Raw genomic sequence first — 22,806 nt, 5'->3', positions numbered from 1 at the left:
TCTGCAAGTGGTAGCAGTGAGCACGTTAGCCCAGTAGAACAACAGGGACCAGCAGTGTGTGCGTTGTGTGTGTTTGGGACTGGAGCCAAGGGATCTGTCATCACTGTGCAACATCTACCTGTCTTCGAGCTGTTAAAAACTGTCCGTGTGGTGGAAATCCTGGGGTGGTGCTGCCTGATACACTGAAATAATCCACCCTCGGGATTTTTGTTTCAGTTCCTACTGCAGTTCCTTTCTGCAGTACACTAATAACTGTGGCAAGTGCTGTGAAAAACTTGTCATTAATATGACTAATTACTGATCGTAACTGAATCCTTTATTATTAAATCTGACTTGCTTGGAACAAATCACCAAGATACATTGAGTACACGTCATAAGTTTTTAAGTCATGTAAAGAAAGATGGGGGAAAACCACGCTCTGCTGGAGTTAGAGACTTTTTCTTGTCTCTAGACAAAAAGACACTGCTGCTCCCAGTTCATCGTAGGGAAGGTTTATACTTGCAGAGCAATGTCTTCAGAGGAACTGAGCCATGCTTTGTGCTCTTTTCATAAGAATGACCTGAGATTTTGCATGTGGTTCCCAGAAGCGTATGAATGCAGAGGGGCAGAAGTTAAGAAGAAATTAAATTAGCTAGTGTAGGGTGGAAGGCTGTGCACCAGCTCAGCCTGGTTAATTGTACTCAAAACCCTCCTCATTCATGGTAATGGAGGAGCAGACTAGTGACATTTGCAAACCAATGGAAAACTGAGCAGTATTGGAAAAGAAAGGAGAGAGAGCACATTCCACTGTGTACTTAGGTTGCTTATTTGCCAAGTGTAATTATTTCAATGACAATATTCAATAATGTCTTTACAAAAATACTGAAGGAACCGAAATGTAACCAAGTCTGTGGTGTAGAACTCCATCTCTTAAAAACAAGAAAAAACAAGAAGGAACTCCTGGCACACAAAAAAAATTACAAAAAGGAAAAAGGTTGGTTAAGATAAAAGTCTCTAAATGTATTATAGTAAAAAAGAATGTTACAGGAAAGATTACAATGCATGTGCTTCATTTAGCATCAGGATTTGTCTTAAAATACATTTGTGATTGGCAGGCAAAATATCAGCTCAAGGCAAACATTGCTGCTGCTTGTTGTAATCTTTGGTTGAAGGGCTTCCCACAAACTGCCCTGTGGTGCTGTGAGAAGGAAAACTACTGCTCTTTGTGGCTTGGATGGCCCTGCTTACAAATGCCCATTTTTGACTGTCAAAAGCTGAAGGAACTAGGAATGGGGAAAACCCTACATCACTTAAAAGAGGTGTAAGGCTCTGTTAATTTGTTGTAGATTTATCTTTATGGATTCAAATGAAGGAGTTGTTACAAACGGGAAACCACAATGACATTGTAGGCGTAGGGAGTAATGTAAGTGCTGCTAGAGGGGACAGGAGTTTTAACTCATTCATATTTCAAGAGAATGTGCCCCAAAGTGTCCTTTGAAGGGACACCAACATAATGGGTTATGATGATGCTTCATGTATAGTATTATGCAGCTTATTTCTGAGCCTTGTTTTGGTTTTTTTCTAAGTTTAGATTTGGTTGCAGACTGGAAAACTGTACAATTTAGGGCTTATGGCTCCTCTTTATGGCCAAGCTGAAGAGTTCCTAGTCCTTGGATGTGCCTGCCAGTGGTCAGTAATAGCAGTGCGAGGGAGTAAGGGAAAGGGCCCATGTGGAACAGCTTAGCATTGAACTGGTTTCCCTGATTTTGACAATGTTATTGCCAGGTAGGTGAGCTTTTCAGAAGGGAGTTTTTTGCCTGTATCTCAATATTCTGTTGAAGTATTTGTATGTTTTTGTTGGGATCTGTGAGGGAACATCTGCTTTACCAGGGATGCAGCCGTAGCCTCTTTACAGCAGCAGCTTGGAGAAAGGTGGGGAGTGTTGGATCACGTCAGAAAAGGAGTGTGCAGGGCTCCTGGGGTGCTTGAGACACCTGAGGGTGTCACCAGACAGGTGGGAAGTGACACACGAAGGGCACAAAGGGAAATGGAAGGGGTGAGGATTTAAGGTAGCTTGGAGCTTTCATGTTTGGTTTGTGCCTTTTGGTTTTGTTCTAATGAGATTTCAAACTTGAAAGGGAAGTCGGGAAGAAGCCAGTGCACTTGTATGCTAACCGAAGAAATGTTTTTCCTTTGGAGAGGCTGTGTTCGTTGACTTTTGGGCATTTAAAAGGAGGAGTACCTTTTCTCATGGAAGGTGTGAGAGAGAGGTGGCTGTCCTTGGAGAGCAGAGCAGGAATGTTCTTTAGAGTTTATTCTCGTTACTTTCTGGCATGAATTTGTTTCTCATGCTTTTGAGGGCTTTAATACTTCCCATGGAGACTGTTGTACAATAATGAAATGGATATCACTGGAAAACTTTGCTGTGGATGTCCTCAGATGATTTATTTTATTTCAGTACTTTCTCCCCATTCCCTTGACTTCCCTAAGGACAGTCTTCCCTTCTCCTGAGTGTGTTTGCTGAAGAAAGGTGTTAACTGTGTGAGGAGTCATGACAGTCCTGTCATGTAAAGGAGATGAGCTGGTTAGCAGGTACCACCTCTTTGCTGAAAATAATTTCATTTGAGATGAGACTGCTTTTTTTTTGCCTCTTCATCTAGTTTTCAGCTTTTCAAAATGCATTATTTTTTTTCCTTGATTATTGTAATTCTGCATCTCCAAGGATCTTACTGTCATTAAAACTGGGCATAGACACATTTCCTACTGAAATTCCCATGGCCAGTCGTGGCTGCCCTTTGTCTGCTGCTCAGTTTTTCCGGGAGTGTAGCTCCAGGTGGGCTGTTCATAGGCTTTAAGGAAAGGAAAACCGGGCAGGATCATGTTGGGAACCCTGCTGGTTCTCATGGGAATCCTGCCAGGTTTGCACAGGCACTTGATTTAAAGTAACCTGCGTCACTTTTAACAGCTGGGCCCGTGGGTGTGAAGTCAGGTGCCTGGGCAGTCCCTGTGACATTGGCAGCAGTTAGGAATGGTTTACCCGGAGCAGTGGGATCACAGAACACCCTTCTGGTGGAAGCAGCAAGAGGCACAAACCCCTTAGCAAGTGCTGAGAGAGGGTAGATGGCATCTGTGGGGGTTGGTGACGGCTTCTGTGGCTCAGACAGCCCTAGAGTTTCTTCTCCTCATGTGTTTGTTCCATATGCTACAAAAATCTATCAGAGATTCCTTTTAAAGAAGATAATACTTCTGCTTGGGAGGTCACTGAGCTGTGAGATTCTGATGAGTGCACTGGGAAGTATCACTCCGTGATTGCTCTCATCTTCTTGTCCATAGCATTTGATATTGCCAGAGGAGGCAGCAGTTTGAGCTAAATGAAATCTGATGGGAGTAGCAGTTCAGATGTTCACTGTTTTCAGAATAAAAAGTTCCATCTTCATTTGGTGGAGAGTAGCTGAACATTGAAAAAAAATTGTTTTGTGGCTTACTGTCATTATACATTTCCAGATTCAGAAATGAGTTGCTGAGGCCAGGACTAAACTCTTGGCTGTCAGGTTCTGGTGCAATAAAAAATACCAAATTTAAAAGCCAGGAATGCATGCTTACATGGGTAATAAGACTATTGAGAATTGTCATTGTTAATTATATTAGAAAATTAGAGTAATAACATTTATGTTCCCAGGAATAAGCTAGTTGCTGACTATTTGAATCTCATTGAAAGCTATTCTGAGGTGTTCAGTAATCTCATATTTAGTTATTGTTTGCTGCTTTCTTATGTCTTGAGCTCTGAAAAGTGTAAACAAAAGTGAATTGCGGGGGGCCAAACTGGGGGGAATATGACTCCATTACCTGACGCTGTAACTGGAGGATTAACCCCTGATGTATAAATGGACCAAAGTTATAATTGTCTGAAAAACTCGTCACCATCATCCATCCTGGGTGTAGCCTCTGCAAGGCTCTCAGCTGGAGAGGAGGGTTCTGTGGAGCCCCGACACCCACGGGTGTGTGGTGTGTCTCATCGGAGGGCTTGTCTGACTTGCCTGCCCCTTTGCCCCTGCAGTGCCCTGGGTGTAATTCCCGACTGGGAATGGGCGGCTGGAGCAGGAGCCCACGCTTCCCAGGCAGCTCCTCCGTAAGTCAGGGACCGCTGGATCAGTGTGACTGAAGGGAGATTGCTTTTGCATTGTTTGTTGCGAAGTTGGGATTGTTCTGTCAGTGGGGTGTTAATTCAGTGCCAGGGCGTTAACAGAGGGCGGGGAGTGACGTCCTGAGCAAGGTCAGGGCAGTCAGACCATCTGTCCTGGTGGGAAGCACTCGGTGCTCCGGGTTCACCAGGAGCAGAGCACTGCAGGAGACACCCGAGCCTCAGAGGGAGCTCCGGGTCCCCAGCAGCCTGTACCTGCCTTTTTTATTCATAGGTGACAGTTTCACCTTTGGGTTTCGTTCTCTTCATTTATTCTGCAGTTTGGAGGGATAGAACCCTTCCTCCTTTTCTCTGTGGGTTTAGTTTGAGCAATTTATAGCTCTTTGTTCTTGTGTTAACGCTGCCCCTTGCTGTAAGTGCTCCTGACCCCTCGTGCCCTCAGCCAGCCCTGTCCTGCTGCCCGAGGCCGGACAGAAAGGTTTGGACAGTGCTGGACAGGGGCTCTCTGCCCTGGGACCGTCCGGCCGCCTCCTGCGCCCCGCGTACCCGAGGGGCCGGGCTCTCAGCAGCAAACCTGAGCTGGGCTGGCTGCCACCACTCTGTGCAGTGTCACTTTTCCAGACACTGCTGCTCTCACATCCCAGGATCATTCTGGCAGTTTATAGTCACTCTGTGATGAACTGCATCGTCCACCTTTTTATTCTCTCATACTCTCCAAACAATGAATGTGCTTTACTGTAAGAAATCATTGTGATTTTTTGCATGTGTTAAGCTTTGATTTTCAGTGGCATTTGTAGCTTCTTCAGAAGATGCTGAGTATCACAGCAGATACTGGTGATCTCTGGTATTTGGTCTTAGAAAAAGGCTGTTATCATATCATATTGAGAGGATCAAATTTGTAATGCAAGAATATGCTTAGAAATCCTTTTCAGATGTCTTTTTGGTGCCTCTGAAACTCTTGATTTTTCTTCAAAAAGATTTCTCTTCAAAGGTTGTAGGTCTGCATTGCTGTGTGGTGATATTTTCATCCTAACATTTACTGTTGAAGAATAATAAGATAACTCTGTTTAGCTTTGCTTTTAATTTTTTTCTGTGAACAACTGAAGAAATGACTGTGACTGTCTTCCCACAGGAAGGTAAGTAGGTTTTGGTTTCTTTCATGGTGTCTCTTAACTGCCATCTGGCCATGGGATCATATCCTCCTGCCAGTAAACTCCAAATTTCTGTTAATAATTTCCTCTTAAGATGGTGGATAGTTTAAAATTTCTGATTTCAGAAGAAATTCCTACAATGTCTGTACCAAGGTTTTTTTTTCCCTTCCACTATGAACCAGTGCAATAGTAATAGATACACTACACTAATTAGTTCTCATGTTATTAATAATGGAAAGCTACCTTTACTTCTTGTAATGTTTCTGGTGATGTCTTTTGTTGATGAGGCTCCCTAGTGATAATTATCATCTTGAGATAAGAAGTTAAGGACTAGAAATGTAACAGGTTATGTTTTTCTTGTAACATAGTCAGTGTTGGAGGAATCTGTTACTCCTGGTGAGAGTTAGTGCATTGTTTTGTGAAATCAACTTGCACTTTTCAGTAGCCATCATTATCCTGTGCTCAAAATTGCATTTCATCAAAATCTCTCTTTCTTCAGGACCTCAGCAAATAATTTTGTACTGAAACTGCATACAAAGAAAACGAAATGCACAATGAAGAGACATCTTGATGCCTTAGGATTTTAGCTTTTATATTTTCAAATCCTGTAGTGCATTAGTGTATAAACTCCACATAGAGTGTTAGTTAACTCTCTTCACATTTTGGTCAAGCAAAACAATCCCTCTAGGCCTGAAAATCAAGGACACCCTACAGCCTCAGGCTCTGAGAAGTGTAAACAAAGTGATTTGTGAGGGGAGCAAACCGGGGGGGAATATGACTCCATTACCTGACTCTGTAACTGGAGGATTAACCCCTCATATATAAACGGACCAAATTTATAATTGTCTGAAAAACTTGTCACCATCATCCATCCTGGGTGTAGCCTCTGCAAGGCTCCTGACTGCTCAAGGTGTACCTATTGAAGGTCTTTAATAAATACCTGCTTTTATTTTCTTAACCTTGTCTAGCTTCTGTTCCAGGTAGCCACTCCAAGGCATCTTCTTAACAATGGATCAACTGCTGTTGTGCTGTAGTGCTAAAGCCTCCATTTATTAGAGTTGCAATTAAAAATACATTCTTATTTAATAAAAAGAAAAGCCACCTAATTCTTAGATGATTTGTTTAGTTGCTTCCAAAACATGGAAGTAATGTTTAGGTTTCCCTGGAACTTGTACCATCAACTCCAGAATATGGGAGTAAGGAAGCAAAAGCTGGATAACGCCAACCTGATGTAGAATAGGTGTAAGAACATCCTACCATGAGTAAAGATGGGTCAGAAATACTGCTGACAATGGGCAGAGAGGTCCTAGAGCTGGTGTAGCTCTCACCCAGAGGAGAGGGCCACTCACAGTCCACAGTGGGAGTTCAGGTGAGCAGAGATCCTCTGGTGTTTTAATCTCACCATGTGCAAATAAAACTGGGAACTATACTCAGAGTATCAGATTCCTGACTGTGGTGTTTAATGAACTGTAATTAAGGGTCTGGTGTGTAATGCCTTAGCTTGTGGAAGAATATGATGCATTTTTATCCAGACAAGTGTTCCAACATCCACTTAAACTTCTGTTAATATCTAACTTGATATTCAGCTGGTGATGCTTGCATGTCTTTAAATTTTCTTTAGCTCTTATGTTCCCAAAGTGTTGAGGCTGCGGGTGAGCTGACCTGGTTGGGGTTGTCTGCTTCGTTCAGGAGAGCCTTAAAGGCCAGCAGTGCCAGTGAGCAGGAACACGTCGTGTGCCGTGTCTGAGGTGCACAAGGTGCTGCTTCTGCTGTGACTGTCACTGAAACTGTCCCAGGGTGTTTTCAAGTGCTGTAAATCTGCCAGTGATACAGCATCACTCAAAACAGGTCTGGCAGGTTTTTTCCCAATTATTTTATGAATTGACTACAACCATTTCCATATTAGGAATTTTCTGTACTTTTGTACATTTTTAAACTGAAATATTAGTGGCAAGAAAGCAACGAGCATGGTTGTGAGTATTGTTAAATGCTTAAGTTCTCCAAGTCTTTAACAGTGTGTAGTAACTTTTTTCTCAGGAAATTATTTTCATGCTGGAAACTGATGCTGCCTCTTGAATGTTGTGAAAATATTAATTAGCTGTTTGATCACACACTCTTCTAAAAGAAACTAATTGTTGCATTTAATGCTTAGAAACTTTTTATCTAATGTAGATGAAACCTTTTGATAAACATAGTGATATTTAAAGTTGAGATGCTCGTGTAATCAGTAACATTCTTGAAGTGCTTCAAGAGCAGTGCAGCCCTGGTGTGCAGGATGGTGCAGGAGGTGAGGGCAGCGCTGCAGGGACTCTCTGCTGCTCACAGCATTTTGCAGGCTGCAGGCTGAGGCTGCTGTAGCCTGGGGCACAGCTGCTCTCCACGTAAAAAATCCCAGGATCTGCAGTTATGCAATGGCATCTGGAGGCTCAGCTGTTTTGGTGGAGTTACTCCTGCATCTCTCCTGGCAGCCAGTCCGAGCAGCGTTCCCCAGTGCAGCTGGCAGTGCTCTGCACGTCCTGGCCACATCTCTTGTTTTAAGTTCTCTTTCACCAGGATGTCTGGACTCTTTTTGCCTTTTAAGGCATGGCATCTAAGGGAGCCTTCGGGTTACAGTCCTGGGAAGGTTGGGATTGCAAGGACATTTTGCACCATTTCCTTTAAACAAAAACAAACCCAAAAAATTTCAATTCCGTCGGACTACTTTGAATTCTTCACTGTTTTCTCATTAAAATTCTTTTCTAATTTTAGTATTTGTGGGATGTTTGATGTTTACTCATAATTGGGATTAAATGGGGTTTTAAAGGATACAGACTGATTCTGATAGTGATAAAATAGAACTTTCATTTTTTTAAAATAGCCAAACAGGCTAGTTAAACCAGAAGCTGTGCAGACCAAATACTTGACAAATTTTATTATTATACCTTTATAGCTTAAATTACAATAAATTAATAAATTTACTAAATTACTAATAAACAACTTATTAGTAAATTACTTATCTGTTTGTTACTAGATTTACAGTACTCTATTTTAATATTATTTTGACTAGCCAGGTTTCCAGCACAGACTGGCCTGTGAACATGGCTGGGAACATGAAGCCAGTTCAGAAGTGTTGATTTTTCTCTTTTTAAAAAGCTGAATAGAGAATTCTCATAAGTGAAGCAATAGGGTTTTTTGTACTTCATTTAAAAACCATGCAAGTATGATCTCAGTAATGTGCTGTATTCCAGCAGTGTGTGTGTGCAGACCCAAGACAAGAACAGGGCAGTTATATCTACCCATTTTGTTTAAATAGCAGAGATATGATAAGCTCTGCATTCTTACAGCTTGACTTAATGGAAAATGCCAGGAAGTGGAGTGGACACTTCACCCTTGCTGGGAGGCTGGGGAGGGGATGGTGCTGGAAGGTACCTGCTGAGCATCCCACACAGGTGTTACTAACAACTCATGAATGCTGACACAAAACTGGTTACTGCTGGCTTCAGGGACACTAGCTATTAAATTAGTCTGTAAGACTGACAGGATTTGGCAGTGATTTTTAAGGAAAGTTTTATTTCCCTGCTTTGGTGCTTGAAAGTGATGCTTGCCAACATTCAGGTTACTGAGTGGGGCTTGCTAACGGAGCAGTTAAACTGGATTTATTCTCCATTTTGTTACCTGTAGCTGGTTTTTACTCTGTGTCACTATTGTGGTAAAGCCTGCATATAGCAGCAAATAAGGCTAATGGGAAAATATTTTATTCTCCCTTCTGCACCTACTACTTGCAGCTGGCAGTGGCTGAGGAAGATGCAGATGACTCAATGCATACAAAATTACATTCAGTGTGGCACCAAAGAAATGCATGATGGTTTCTTTGACCTATTTTTGCCTGTCTTGTTGAAGAACACGAAATACAAATGCTGGTCAGATTGTGATAAAATTGGACTTGAAGAAACCTAGCTGGGTAGTCCTGCTGTTCAAGAATTTCCACTCAGTGTTGTGTGAGTGCTTTAATTATGGTGTTTATCAGCACCCTGGAGCCCTGTTCTGAGGTCTGGCCACACCGCAGTGGTTTGTGCAGAGTTCCCTGGGCTGGTGGCCTGTCCCTCCCTGCTCCTCTGGGACAGGCAGGGGGACACTGAGGCTTCTCGAGAGAATTGTCCTGCCTGACCTTGGTGAGCTGCAGCTGCCTTGAGGAACTTGCCCTGTCTGGCACCAGGGAGCATCCTTAACAGAGCAGCTTGTCCTGCATGGGAATTAGAGATGGCTGTATAAACTCTGCTTGCAGACACTGCCAGAATGAGCACAAGACAATGAATGGGAAAATTAGGCCTCAAGTATCAGGATATGGTGAAAAAGCGGTGAAGAATCGCCTGCCTCCCTTAGTTTTTCTGTTTGATGACACTCACTGTAGCCATTGGCACAATTAATGTACTGCAGATACAAAATAAAGCTTTCAATTTATGAGTTGTTCACTCCCTGGGTTGTTCAGGAATGAAGTGATTAATGGATGAATATGAATGGGAAAGTTAGAAATGTGAGACTCTGTGTTGTGATTTTGTTCATTATTGTCTTGAAGGACCTGTTGCTTAAGAAAATATTTTGATTTGTGCTACACAAGAATTACAGTTTCTGGGGACTGGAGGCACAGGTTCCTGTGGAGAGGAATTGGTGGGAGAAACCAGTTATGTTTTGCATGTTTTGTTTCCCTTTGTTTAAAGCATGTCTCTCTGTATCGTCTTCAAATGAACCTTCCTGTAGGGTGGGGTTGCTAAAAAGCTGCTGATGGGCTTCTGTTTATGGGACAGGTGGCACACTACATTAATTTTTGTCTAGTCTGGAAGGTTTGTTTGAATCTCATTCAGATTTTAGTGGGGAAATGTCATATGCAAGGCACATACTTTCAATGTGCCTTGGCTTCAGATGCTGTTCAGTAGTTCTTTTGGTCATCTGCTTGTTGGATAAAACCTAAAATACATCTAAATCAAGACTTTTTTGGGGGGGTTTCATTGTTTTTGTTTTCTTAGGAAGAACTCTGTTTTATCTGTCAAACCCTACTATGTGTTTAATAGTACTTGAACTGGAATTGGTTTTGCATTTATCTAGCAGATAAGAATGTTTGTTATGTAAGTGTGGCCAAGCAATAACAAAACTCTGCTAATGCAGTTAGCAGGAAATAAGTCACCACATCATGTCTGCAGCTTTTTTTTGTTGTTGTTGTTCTAGATTCTATGATTAAGTTCACTTTAAAAATTGATGCATTTCTGTTTTAGCCAGTTGAGAATTTCTTCTGTTCACCATAGTTCAGTTCATTTTTTTGTAGAATAAGCATTAGTTTTGATGTCATAAATGTTTCAAAACAAATATCATTCTGTTGCTGATTTTGAGTGTTGATTACCTTCACTCTAAAATATGACCCTTTCTCCTAATACACCATCAAAATGTTTCAGGCCTCAGCAATATGGTCTGTATTTAGAATTGGTCTTTTGCCTAAATTGAGAAGGCAAAGTCAGCAGTAGCTGAATCTTGGGGTTATAGAAAACTGCTGGAGGTGGCAAAAGATCAGCTGATTTAGTAAAGATTCCATGGTATTTAATGCACTGAAGTTTGCCACATTACGGCCAAAAGTGAACTGAGAAATAATGAAAACTTTGCAGCTCCATGTAGAACACTAGAGGTGCAATGATGATCCGAAACTCATATTTTCTGCTTTTATTTCTACCGTCACCACCAAAACCAGATCAGAGGTGAATTGGGAGGCCTGGTTGAATTTCTCTCTTTGGGTTTGTTTGATTGTATTTGGGCCATTAGAGCACAATTTAGTTTATCTGGGGTGCTGAATCACTGGTGGTGCTTAAGCTTCCCTCTCTGATAAGTGGTGTTTTCCTGAACTTTCTATTTTGCAGGGAAATTTAAATGCTCCTTTGTGATTTGAGGTCCCTTGCAGCCTCCTACCAGAGTTAATAACACTTTTCATGGAGTTTTGAGGATGCAGACCAGGAGCAGGCGGGAAATCAGTAATTTTTTGCTTAGGGTAAAAGATGTTTTCCTGCTGGAGGAGCAGGGCTGTGTTTGAGCCATATGATCCCAAATATTCATATCTGTGCTAGCTGTTTTAGATGTGGGAAATGCATGTGCTTTGCAAGGAATGAGACCCACTTCATTTCATGCATAAAGTTGGGACTGCTGGGCCAAGTAAAGGAGAACAATAAATCTAGATTTTAATTCAAGAAAGTTCAATGTCTTCAGATACTTTAAGCGATGTAGTAGCAATATATTCTTCCCTATTTTGTGCTTGTGTATTCTGCTGTACCATTAATTTAAACAGTCTGGATGTAAAAATGTCTTGCTAGTGTGACATTCTTGCTAAAATTCTGTGGGTATTTTTCAGGCAGAAAAAATGCTGACCATTTTGTGGTTTTTTGAAAATCATACGTAATTATGTCATTTAACCACACAATAAAGCTTTCTGTGGTAATGTTTTAGATAAACAGGAAAACTCATTTTTTCTTTGTTTTCATTACAGGACTGTCTTTTTTTTATTTTTAGTGCAAAGTTCTTTGATTAGCTTCCTCAAAAATATAACAAAATATTCTGACAGGAAAAATACACCATTAGCAACCTCCTAAAAGTTCTTTTTCAGCGTCGGTACCTGTCACAGCACGTTTTCTCCATTTTGGGGAAATCCAGTGTTTTGTGTCTGATGTGCCTGTGTTGCCAAGACAGTGATGTAAATATGAGCCATTTACATAGCCCCGAGGCAGATGATTTCTTCATTAAGGCCCTTCTCCAGGGGAATTTGCAGGAAAGTTGAGATGGATGCCATAATGGTGGGAGGCTGATGTGGCTGACTCCAAGGACATCGGATCCCGGAGCAGAGGCTCTCTCAGGGATTCCGTGGCCCTAATTTGTGGTGGCTCCGTGGAGCTGCTCTGGGGTCTCGGTGCTGTTCAGTGCAGGAATTACCTCGGCAGTGCTGCACACCCCGGGCAGCAACAGTTGCCAGATTCTTCTGCTTGCCAGTTTATTCACTGCTAAAAGCACAAAATGGCATAATTGAGAAGCACATTTCATATTTAATCTTCTGCTTGGAGCTTTTTCCTCCTGTCTGTGAGATGTGGTGGTGGGAAATGGGGAATGAAGGGCAGGGAATGCTCTGTCACAGCACTGGAGCTGCATTGCACATGCAGGCAGAGCCAGACCTTTCCTGAGCTTACCCTGAGCATACCCTGTTCCTTGTGAGCCTGCTCGGTTGAGCAGGTTCTTACAAGAGAAGGGTGTTACTGCAGCTACCCTGGGATACCTCTGCATGGACCTGAGCATCTAGAATCAGCAGATGTTTCCATGATGACAAAGTTGCATTTCACTGTACTTTAAAGAAGGGTGGAAGTAGAAAAGAAACCAAACGCAACTGCTAAAAAAGAGAAAGGTTAGTAGTAAAAGAGAGCTGTACAAATTTTAGGGCATTGGAGGAATTAGAATGGAACAGAAAACTCTCCAAAGTACTCAATGCAGAGAAAAACAGATGAAAAGGTTTGTTTTGTCTATCAGAGAAAACTTCTCTTGCCTCAGCCCAAGAAAGCTGTATCTGTGTTATTTGTAGGAAAGAGCAGTAATTCATGTAAGAGGAGATTTCTACCACATTCAACTTCCCATTTTTCCTTGGTAAACCAGCCTTGAAACTTCTGTTTGTGGAAAAACTTGTCAAATCTCATCACCCTAAACTATGGATATTTGAAAGTGGGGATTGCCTCCTATGTTGGACAAATGTCACGATTTATTTTGTTGGCCAAAACCTGTGCTCTGACACGATGCTGTTCCCCTGGTTTTCTGGGGGTTTTTGGCTTGTATTAGAACTGCAGTTGTGGGAGGCAGAAGCAGGATCCTGATTTTTGAGTGTTACAAAGCAAGGGCTGAGCTTTAGCAGCTGGGGAGTTTTTTTCTCTGTAGCTTTGTGTCTGTCACCTGGAGCAATGCAAACCTGGATGGAGCATGGAGACTTCCCAGGAGGGCTGGAGGGTCTTGATCCTTGTTTCCTCTTCCCAGGAGGGTGTGTGTAGTCATCATAGAAAGGCAAGGCACTGATTTTACCTGGGGTGTGAGCTGTGGCAGGGGGAAGCGCCAAGGAAGTTCTGGAGAAGAGACTTTGCTGCAGTTTGCAGTGGGGCGCTCATTCTGCTTCACGACCATGCCAGGCAAAGGTGTTCTGTGTTAATTCACTGCCTCATTTATGTACACTGTCTCCGAAGTTATTGATTTCATGCATTAAAAACCACAAAGATAATGGCTGTTAACACATGGTTGGGGTTATTTTAATGAACCCTATCCCTGGGTGAGCTGTGGCCTTTGAGAAGCAGCGTTTGTTCATGTGGCAGCATTTGCACAACACTTTCTAGGCTCTCTGAGTAAGTCATGGGGCTGTGGAATCAACCCTGTGTATTTCATTTCATGTGTTCTGAATAGTTTGCTTTCTCATTGAAAACAAAGTTAGAGTCCTTGCTGAGTGAATGGCCAGTGAAAGTATGTTTTATAGAAGTTTCATATAACTTCTAACTACAAGTGGGAATGATGTTTCTGGCAAGTTTGTAAATGTGTAGGAGGACAAGATTATCTTGATGTTTTAAAGAGAATATATTGTATTGAGGACTGAGATTTCAATTGTGATTAGGAAAAGGAAGGTTTCTGTAGGAGGACAGCTTTTTTCTGATGTAGTGATTAATGTGGATTTCATTTTTTGTCATGGCTTTGGTGTGAGACAGGATTGGCAGATAGCAGGAGGGTATTATCTGTAGCACTGGTAGCATTAACAGTCTTTGAGAAGAGGGACATAAATTTCTATTGCAAGAAAAATAGCAACAAATTTTGTTGTAATCTTACTTGAAGTACCAAAGAGTTAGAAATAAATTGTGTGTATGGGAGTATTGTCCTTTTCCTGTGTCCCTCCATCAGACAGGGATACAACTGAGGTTTCTCCCAGCCTCTCTGATGAATTTATCAGTAGAGTTGAGCTGCCACACCCCAGGCCACTGCACTGCTGCTGCACATCCCAAAATGATGGCACATCTTTACTTGCATTTGAAATGCTTTGGGTTAAGTCAGGCCTAAGTGTACACAGCTAAGGCTTTTTTCTTATAAGGGTGTGTCATAGGTAAATGTATTTTGTAGTTTCTTAAGGGATAATATGAAATCTAAACATGGAGTTGCTCTGGAGTTTATTAATTCTGGGCTTGGGAATATTTAGATAACAAAGGATTATTTGAGTTCATTGCTCCAAGTGCCTCTTCACTACATAATTAATTTCCAGTGCTCCTGCAGGAAACTCTTTGGTCTCTTTTGAGCTTTGCCAGCCAAGATGGGTGTGTTGGCCTTGAAGAAGCAATGCTGCCTGGTGTGGAGAAGAGTTAGCGTAAAAGTTCATCAGCAAAACACCAGAGTTGTATCCCAGCACAGCAACTGATGTGCCAGAGATTTTGGCTCCTTCAGCCTAATGTTGGTGGCACAATTCAGAGTTGTTCATGTTTTGAGAAAATTAACCTAATATTTGGGGCTTGTACTATAGTATGTCTAGAAAATATTGCAGAACCATATCTTAAGAAAAAAAAAATTACTAGTGTCATAATACATTAAAAATAGTGGCAAGAAAATTAGAAACTTTATTGTACTGGAAAATCCAGAAGTAAAAATTATACTGGCTAACATTTAGCATTAATATGTGATGTTGATCCTTCTTGATAGAGCAAAGATTGGTTTTTAAAGCTTTTTTTTTTTTTTTAAATTGCATTGTCATCTTCAGTTTTGAGGCTTGTGTTTACAGAGAAGAACTTGATTACATGCTAATACTTTAAAATGAGGCTGTGTCTGGTCAGTAATTTTTTTTTGGTATGTGTGTCATTGGTGAAATCATCCTTTGACTTTGATTCTGTTTTGATCCTGAATATTCCATTTCATGCATGATCTTTCTTTCTGAAGCTATTCAATGTCAAAGATAAAATCTGAAGTGTTTAATCACTGGATATCCATTGAGAATTTGTTTGATATGAATTGGCCTGCTCAGTTAGCTGACAAAAATTAGTGTAGTATCTGCTGTCTTTAATGAACATGTGCTAAGCGAACTGAGAAGTTTTCCAACCAAGTTTGAGGGGTTTTATTAAAGTAGTTTTGCTGAGTTTTAATCTGGTTTTAAATTTACATTTTCTGCTGTATTCTGAAGTATGTGGCAAGTGAACATGAGAGATATTGTCCTTTTCTTAGGATTACTGCTCATGTTAGTGGCAAAAATTCTTTCTTGGTGACTTATTTTAAAATCCTTTTTTTTCATTTTGCAAGTTTTGTTGTGGGAGGCAAAGACAAACAAAATGGATGAAGCATAAAAAGTGCTTGAAGGAAGTGTATCTGCAAAACATTGAAATTGGCAAAGAAGGATTTAGCAGAAGTTGTTTTTTATCGTTCATTCTGTCAATCTTCTAAACTTATGTTTGTGCAAAACATTTGGATTCTTGAATATTTGGTTCTGAGGAAAGTATGTCCCTTAGTTCCTCATCCTGAGATTGAAGCGCTTACTGCAGCCTCGATAGAATTTTGTGGCACAGCAAGAAGAGAATTGTTTCTAAAAAATGTCAGTGGGTGGATGGGGGTGGTTGCCCTGAAAACCAAAGCAAAACACTCTTACAGCCTTCCTTGCTTGTCCTGGAAAATGTAAAAACCCCAACAAAACAACAAAAAAACCCCCCAAACCATCCATGCAACTGCTTCTCTTGTGTCAGTGTGTTTGAGGAGGAGTCACTCGCATGCAGATGTGGTGTGAGCTGTGTGCCCGTGGTGTGCCAGTGGAGTCCCATGTGATGGAAGCTGTCCCTGCTGGCTGACACTGGGCTCTGGAGGGGATATATTTTAGTTTTGTCCACTGGGCAGATTTTATTTTCAAGTACAGTGAGTGTAAGGGTTTATCCTAAATGGTGAATTCAACTCTTATTGAATTCAGGGTGCACACATGTTAACTCTGCCAGTAAATCCTCTGAATTTAGTGTGACCTATCATTATCCCAGTTGCATGTTTGTGTTTGCAGCACCAGGGGACTTTTCTTCATTTCTTAGCTGCCTGTTTTATTGTGCTATAAGGGAATGATAAAATATGTTTTTATATGAAATATAGTGTAATGATGATAAATGTGAAAAAGGCAGGCATTTTTGGAGACTTATAGAAATCCGGAATCTCTTCAATTTTGAACTGATTTAGATCTCAACTGGTAATTAATTTAAGTAATAATCTTTATTGAAATGTCTTTCACAATCACACAACATTAATACTGTGTAATTGTGCTTAAGGTTGACAAATGCATTCCATCTTCTAGTTTTGGAATAGTGTATCATGAGTGAAAAGTGAAATAAAATGTTTGAAGTGCTGTTTGCATGTTAAACCAGTGACCTGCAGGGGTTTCATGCTTTTTGGGGTGTCTTGGTCATTTTGATGTTAGAGTCCTTGTAATTTTGCTCAAGTGTGCTTTGTTGAATGGGACAAATCCAGAAAATGTTACGTTACTTTGCTTTTGTATTTGCTCCCCAGACAGTGCTCTGTTGTAAACTAAAATCACACATTCCTGAGTGTAAACTGATCACGTTCCCAATGGAAATTTCAGGAATACTTGTGGCTACTTTCAAAATGTGGAAATCTATTTATTTTTTTTTCCACTTGTTTTTCTTCCCAGCTTTTGGCACTGACGGCGTTCATCTGCATAGAGACCATCATGGAATGCTCCCCTTGCGAGGGCCTTTACTTCTTTGAGTTTGTGAGCTGCAGTGCCCTGGTGGTTACCGGAGCTCTCCTGCTTCTGTTCAGTCTGAACCTTCACATAAGAATACCCCAGATCAACTGGAATCTTACTGTAAGTTCATTCGAATTCTCACTCTGTTAAAAATAGCTGCAAATCTGGTTTAAGTTTGGTCTTTGAGCTTTGCTTTCTCCTGCTGTTTAATATTGTGTATGAGTGTTCTTTATGCTGAGTAAAGTATACATTTTACTTACATTTATTTTAAAAGCTAGCAGCAGAATGAGCTGTGAAATGTAGCAAGATTAAACTACACTAAATAGAACTAAAATTGTGTTCTGGTAGATTGTCTTTGGGAGGAAAAACTTCCTGCTAATGCCAGCAATTACGCTTTGTGGATGAAGTGGATAAAAATGCAGCCTGTAGTTATTTAACTTTGACAGATGCTGTATTTACAGCAGCCTGTTATTCTCTCTTAACCTGGGGTTTTTTTATATTAGGACAAATTTGCAACGTATATTTTCTTATATAGACTAATGCAATCATTGGGCAGTAGTGTAGAAAATTAAGTGCTTTCTGTGAAAATTGGGTGTTTTGTATTTCTTACACACCTAACTATTAAACATTTACTGGCAATGCTTAATGTATTCTCAGATACAAGGAGTTTTAGGAAGAGAACTGCTGGCAGTGCACATTCTTTTTATTTAAGTCTATTTTCATGCTCTACTCTGAGTTAAACTTTCAGACTGGGTTGCATAAATACAGGTCACAGAATCAACATGTTAAGTCACTCAGTCACTCAGACATGTTAAGTCATTCTTAGCAAAGGATCTGTCAGCTTCAAGGACAATATTTATACCAACTTCTTTAGACAGTGCAGATACAATTGTGCCAGTGTTCTGTTTTATTTTATAACAGTAATTTTGCAAGTACTGTCGGAGTCCCAGAGGTTTTTAGGCTTTTGTGTGATTTTTTTTTTTTAAAAATTAAAACATAATAAATTAATGTTGCAGTTTGCTTCGTTTCCCAGCCTAAATGACTTGTTTAAATTGATATTGGAATGTGGAATTAGATGATCCTTTCTACCTTGGGGCTGCATAGTTAATTGATGAACTCCTCCTAGGAGTGCTTGGTAGATAGATTAGGTGTTCTGCAAGCTGTGGGTGAACTGTCCAGAAATTATCCCTTTGTGGTGGCATCAATTGACTCTGCATAGCACCTGTTAGGAGATATTTTGGGGAAGAGGGGTTAAAAATCCAGTCAGTTGTGTTTTGGGGTTTTTTTGTTTTGTTTTATAAAGGTATTTTGGTTTTTGAGCAGTGGTCACGCTCTGCACCCCCTGCCTAAACAGCCCTGGAGCAACAAAAGCAAGCTGGAGATCAGCCAGAGGGCACATGGAATACACTGCGGGGCTGTGCTTTAATTCATAGTGCCAGACCCAGAGGCAGGAAGAATTGGCCATGATCTCCCAAGCCTCATTCTGTTAGTTGTGTACTGAAGATAAAATGCTTCTCCCATCCTTATACCAGAGTTCTTCAGAAGTGAGAAGGGACTGGCAGCTTGTGTCTTGCATGAACTGATGAGACCATCCTTCTTACTGGTGTTTCTTACAGATTTCAGCAATCTGATTATGTTTGATTTTTATTTATGATTATTCGATTTTTAACAAACAGGTGGGACTCTTCCTGTGACAGGAGGGAGTACCTTCATTATTCAGAGTGCTTGGGACCATTCTGTGATTCTACAGCTGTTTCCACTCCTGCAAGTAGAGAGTGTGAGGTCAAAGGCTGCTGATAAAACACCTGTGGGATATTACTTTGGTCAAGTTAGTAGGAAATTTAGGAATGTAGGGTTCTGGCTAATTTTTTTTTCTTTTGCTTATTTTGGCATTTTATTCTTTACAATTTGAATGTGTGTTCATACACTATTTGCCTCTTTCGATATTTATTACTTCCCTGTGTTTTGATGGTCATTTTTATACTTTTGCAGCCTCTGTATATGAAACAGTTACTACAGGAGTTGCTTTCTGATCAACAGTCTTTCACATCCCTGAGTGCTTTAGGAGGATGTCACTCCTCCTTATGCATAAATTCAACAAGATACACGCTTTTAAAAATATATATGACTTTAGAATGCATATTTCCCTTATGGAAAATCTCAAACATTGCTGTGTGAGAAGACGAGGCTGTTGCAGTGCTTGAAGAAATTTAATCAACTTAAATTTAGGAAGAAATTTTTCTTGAAAACTAGCACTTCTTCCTAGGAACCATTGAAAACATTTGCTTTCAAATGATTCTCTGTATTAGAAAGTACCTGGTCATCAACTGCTATTGTCCAGCATAGGATTGTTTCCTTTAAAAGTTGATTAAAATTAGAATGCTTTCCAATGTGTTGTGGATATTGGCAGATTCCAGCCCCTCCCTGGCTGGAATGAAAATGTGGATCAATGTAGACTAGGATCTAACAGATACGCAAAATTGCTAAATTATTTTTAAATATATATTTTTAGCCATTTGGGGAAAAGAGATTTGTTTTGATCCTAATTAGAGGCTTGCCAGTCATTTTCATATTTTCCTGAGGTGAACATGCAAGAAACAGGGAGCTGGTGAGGGCAGAAAAAAGAGCGTTGTCTGGGTGTGTTGGAGAGAGGCTAGTTTGTTCCAGCAAGATGAAAGAACAGTCCCTTGTCTGTGTTGTGCAGCACTATCAATATTATGCAAAAATGCAAAAGCTGGGGAACCTGTCCATGGAAATTTCCATTTCCTTTATGCCTCACAGCCTCAAAGGGAGTCCATTCTGCGGGGAGACAGGAGTGGCCCTGGGGAATGGGGAGCACAGCAGCTCCTGCTCCACCAGGAGCTTGGGCACGTTTGCTTTCAGCCAGAGCTAATGAATTTTGCTATAGTTTTGTCTTTGCCTAAATTATCCTTTTTTCTAAAATTCATGATTTACATTCTCATGTGCAGGGAGAGCTGAAGGTCTGGTATCCAAGGGGTGAGCTGGCCCTGTAGGAGCAGGGCTGGGCAGGAAAGGTGCTGGAGTCCTGGGGGTGTGGTGTGACTGGGATCTGCTGCACGAGGCTGTGGTGTGACTGGCATCCTGCACTGGGATCTGCTGCACAGGGTATGGTGTCACTGGGAACCTGCACTGGGATCCTCTCTCCTGCTCAAGGAGACACTTCAGTGGTGCCAAGGACCTGGGAACACTGGAATTTGTCAGTGTCCCTTGGATGGGAGTTTGTGTGACAAGGGAAACCTGATTATCTAAGTACCAATGTAAATCATTGCATGATCAGCCAGTAGAATAAGCTGTTTGTGTGTAGGGAAAAAAATCCAAAACATTTTGACCAATGATTTTTTTGTTTTAAATTATTTTCTTGAAGCATTCACTGGAGTTATGGTAGTGTATTTTTGGGAGTCCAGTTCTGACTGCAGAGCTTTTCAGCTTGGAGCAGCTCAGAAGCGCAGCACAGAACTGAGCACAGCACAAAATCAGAATTCCACTGGGCTGCAGTCCCAGGGAAGCACCAGGGAGCAAACTGGTATCCAGGTGTGTGTTAGAACACACCTGGGGAATTCTGTGCTGCCTGAACATGGATTTCATTGTCTCTGCAGGGCTGGGCTTTTTTCATTGTTGCAGCAGTGAAAATTTGTGTGCAAAGCAACTGCCACTTGAAAGAATTGGCAGAAAATTTGATATGGTACCCCAATGAAAAACTGTCCTGTGGCAGCCTTGCCTCTGCAGAGTGTAATTACAAGGCTGTAGTTCAAAGGCCTTCACAGGGCAATCTTGATTTTTACTTGTATTTTTAATTTATTTTCCCCACTTCTATCTTGAACAAACATCTTTCTTTCCTTAGCTGTTGAATGAAAAATTAAGTCAGTCATCCTTGACCTTTATGTTTACTACTCCCAAAATAGCAGCACCTATTAAGGATAAAAATGAACATTTTATAAGTTTAAAAACAATTCTTAGAATTAATTTCCTCTGGATTGTCTTCATGGACTGTTCTTATTTGGTGCATGGTATAAATGTTACTCTAATAAATGCAGTCTTAGTTTTAGATACAAGAAACATAATGTATTTTGGTGGTTATTGCAGGTGTGATCTATTGCTTTGTGGCAGTAACTTGCTGAAATTTATGTTCATGCATTCTTCTGTTGGGGAAGCAGTGCTTATGTGTATCTTGTGTTTATCTAGGTAACTATAAATACATGAGGGGAAAAAAGAGATGGCAATTAGTGCTCATACAGTTAATTTGGTTCTTTCTACATAGCACTTACTTCTGGTTGATGAACCATGTTTTCATTTTTAATTAATTCATTGTAATTTAAGCAGTGCTTAATAACAGAGCAAAATTCTGGGAGTTTGACCAGAGGTGCTTGGTGCAGAGGGCTGTTTGTAACCTTCAACTTGATAGCTTCATAGAGAAGCAAGGAAAGATGTTCCCAAACCTTGCAAATAAAGTTGGAGGAAAAATTAAGGTCACTGTACAAAAAAAAATTAAAATATTAATAAAAAAATATTAACAACAACATTCTCTCCCCCTGCCCCTGACAAACCAGCAAAAACTAAAACTAAAAGGAAGTGTCACTTTGAGCTCTGTCTTCTGTGGAAGATAAATCAGGCACCAGCAGGCCACTGACTTCTGTCACCTTTTGTGGCAAAGTCAGACTTGAAATGTGCAGGCTTTTCTTCCAGGGTACATTAGTTTAGCCACTCTAATCTCCATCTAGATGTAAACTTTTTGATTTCAGAAAGCAAATGACAAGAGCAACCACCAGTTTAAATGTCATATCTCTGTTTACATGAGTGTCAACTGCAATACAGCACTGTCTGCCTTTTAAAGAGTACCAGAGCAGCTCCTGGTGATGTCCCAGCCTGAGAGGCTGAGCAGCAGCGTGGAAGATTGCAGGAGTGACTTGGTGGCAGTTGCCAGGTCTGTTAACAGCTCTCATTTGTAGCACCAGTTCAGCTTTTTTGTCCTCATTACTCCAGGAGCGATACCTGCCTGGATCCTCAAAAACAAGAGTGTGGGATGGTCACAGAATCATAGAATGGGGCTTCCCACCTTCACAGCAGAATCAGCAGAACAAAAGCTGATTTGCCCTCTTCTAGCATAAAAATATTTATCTTGGCATAAGCCCATCTTCATCCACAAGTTGCAACATCTCCTCTGCCTTGTCCTCCCCGAGTGGGACAGAGAGCAAATCCATGGCCTTGGATGTTCTCCTTTGGACTGACAGGACCACTGGGGACTGAACAGAATGACTTGCAAATAATCTAGCAAGTGACCACAAGTCATGTCTTCATTTGAAATCATTTTGGAAAGGAGAAAAGGAGCAGCAGCAGCAGCCTGGAGTGGGTTTGATTCAGCTCAAAGATTTGATTCTGTTATGGATGGCAGCTTTGTAGAGTATTTTATGGCACTCCATAGTGTCTCATGAGGTTGCTGGAATTTCAGCAGAAATTCTTCTACCTCTGTGATGTGGTTTTACTTTGTCTATAAATATAATAGCAAGAACTTCAGCTCCATCATGGCCAGATTTGAAGCAGCTCATCTTTTTTCAATTAGTTTATTCTTCTTATTGTCACGATTATTCATTTTCTCTTACGTGGAAAAAACTTGCAGTATTTTAGGGAGTATCCTCTGCTTCTTGCTGTAGTTTGTGTTCTTTTATTTCTCCTCTTACTTCACCCAAAACTACTGGGTTTTTTGGCCTTTCTTGTCTTTCTGCTCTAAGCAGTAGCTTCCACATTTTGGATTAAGAACCTCCACTGCTGTTTGCATCTGT

The 22,806-nt window shown here is 40.9% G+C and overlaps 1 protein-coding gene across 1 annotated transcript in view; it reads left to right on the top strand.

The window, feature by feature from the left end:
- CMTM4 (CKLF like MARVEL transmembrane domain containing 4) overlaps positions 1 to 22,806 on the top strand; it is a 37,236-nt gene that overhangs the window by 1,437 nt on the left and 12,993 nt on the right. Inside the window, exon 2 of the mRNA XM_063411112.1 lies at positions 16,952 to 17,128. Within this exon, the coding sequence (XP_063267182.1) occupies positions 16,952 to 17,128 (177 nt within the window). The remainder of the gene's footprint in view (positions 1 to 16,951; positions 17,129 to 22,806) is intronic.

Source organism: Prinia subflava, chromosome 13 (assembly GCF_021018805.1).
Source record: "Prinia subflava isolate CZ2003 ecotype Zambia chromosome 13, Cam_Psub_1.2, whole genome shotgun sequence".
NCBI lineage: Eukaryota > Metazoa > Chordata > Aves > Passeriformes > Cisticolidae > Prinia > Prinia subflava.
Note: the sequence above shows the minus strand (reverse complement) of the source record. Positions and strands in the feature narration are given on the sequence as shown.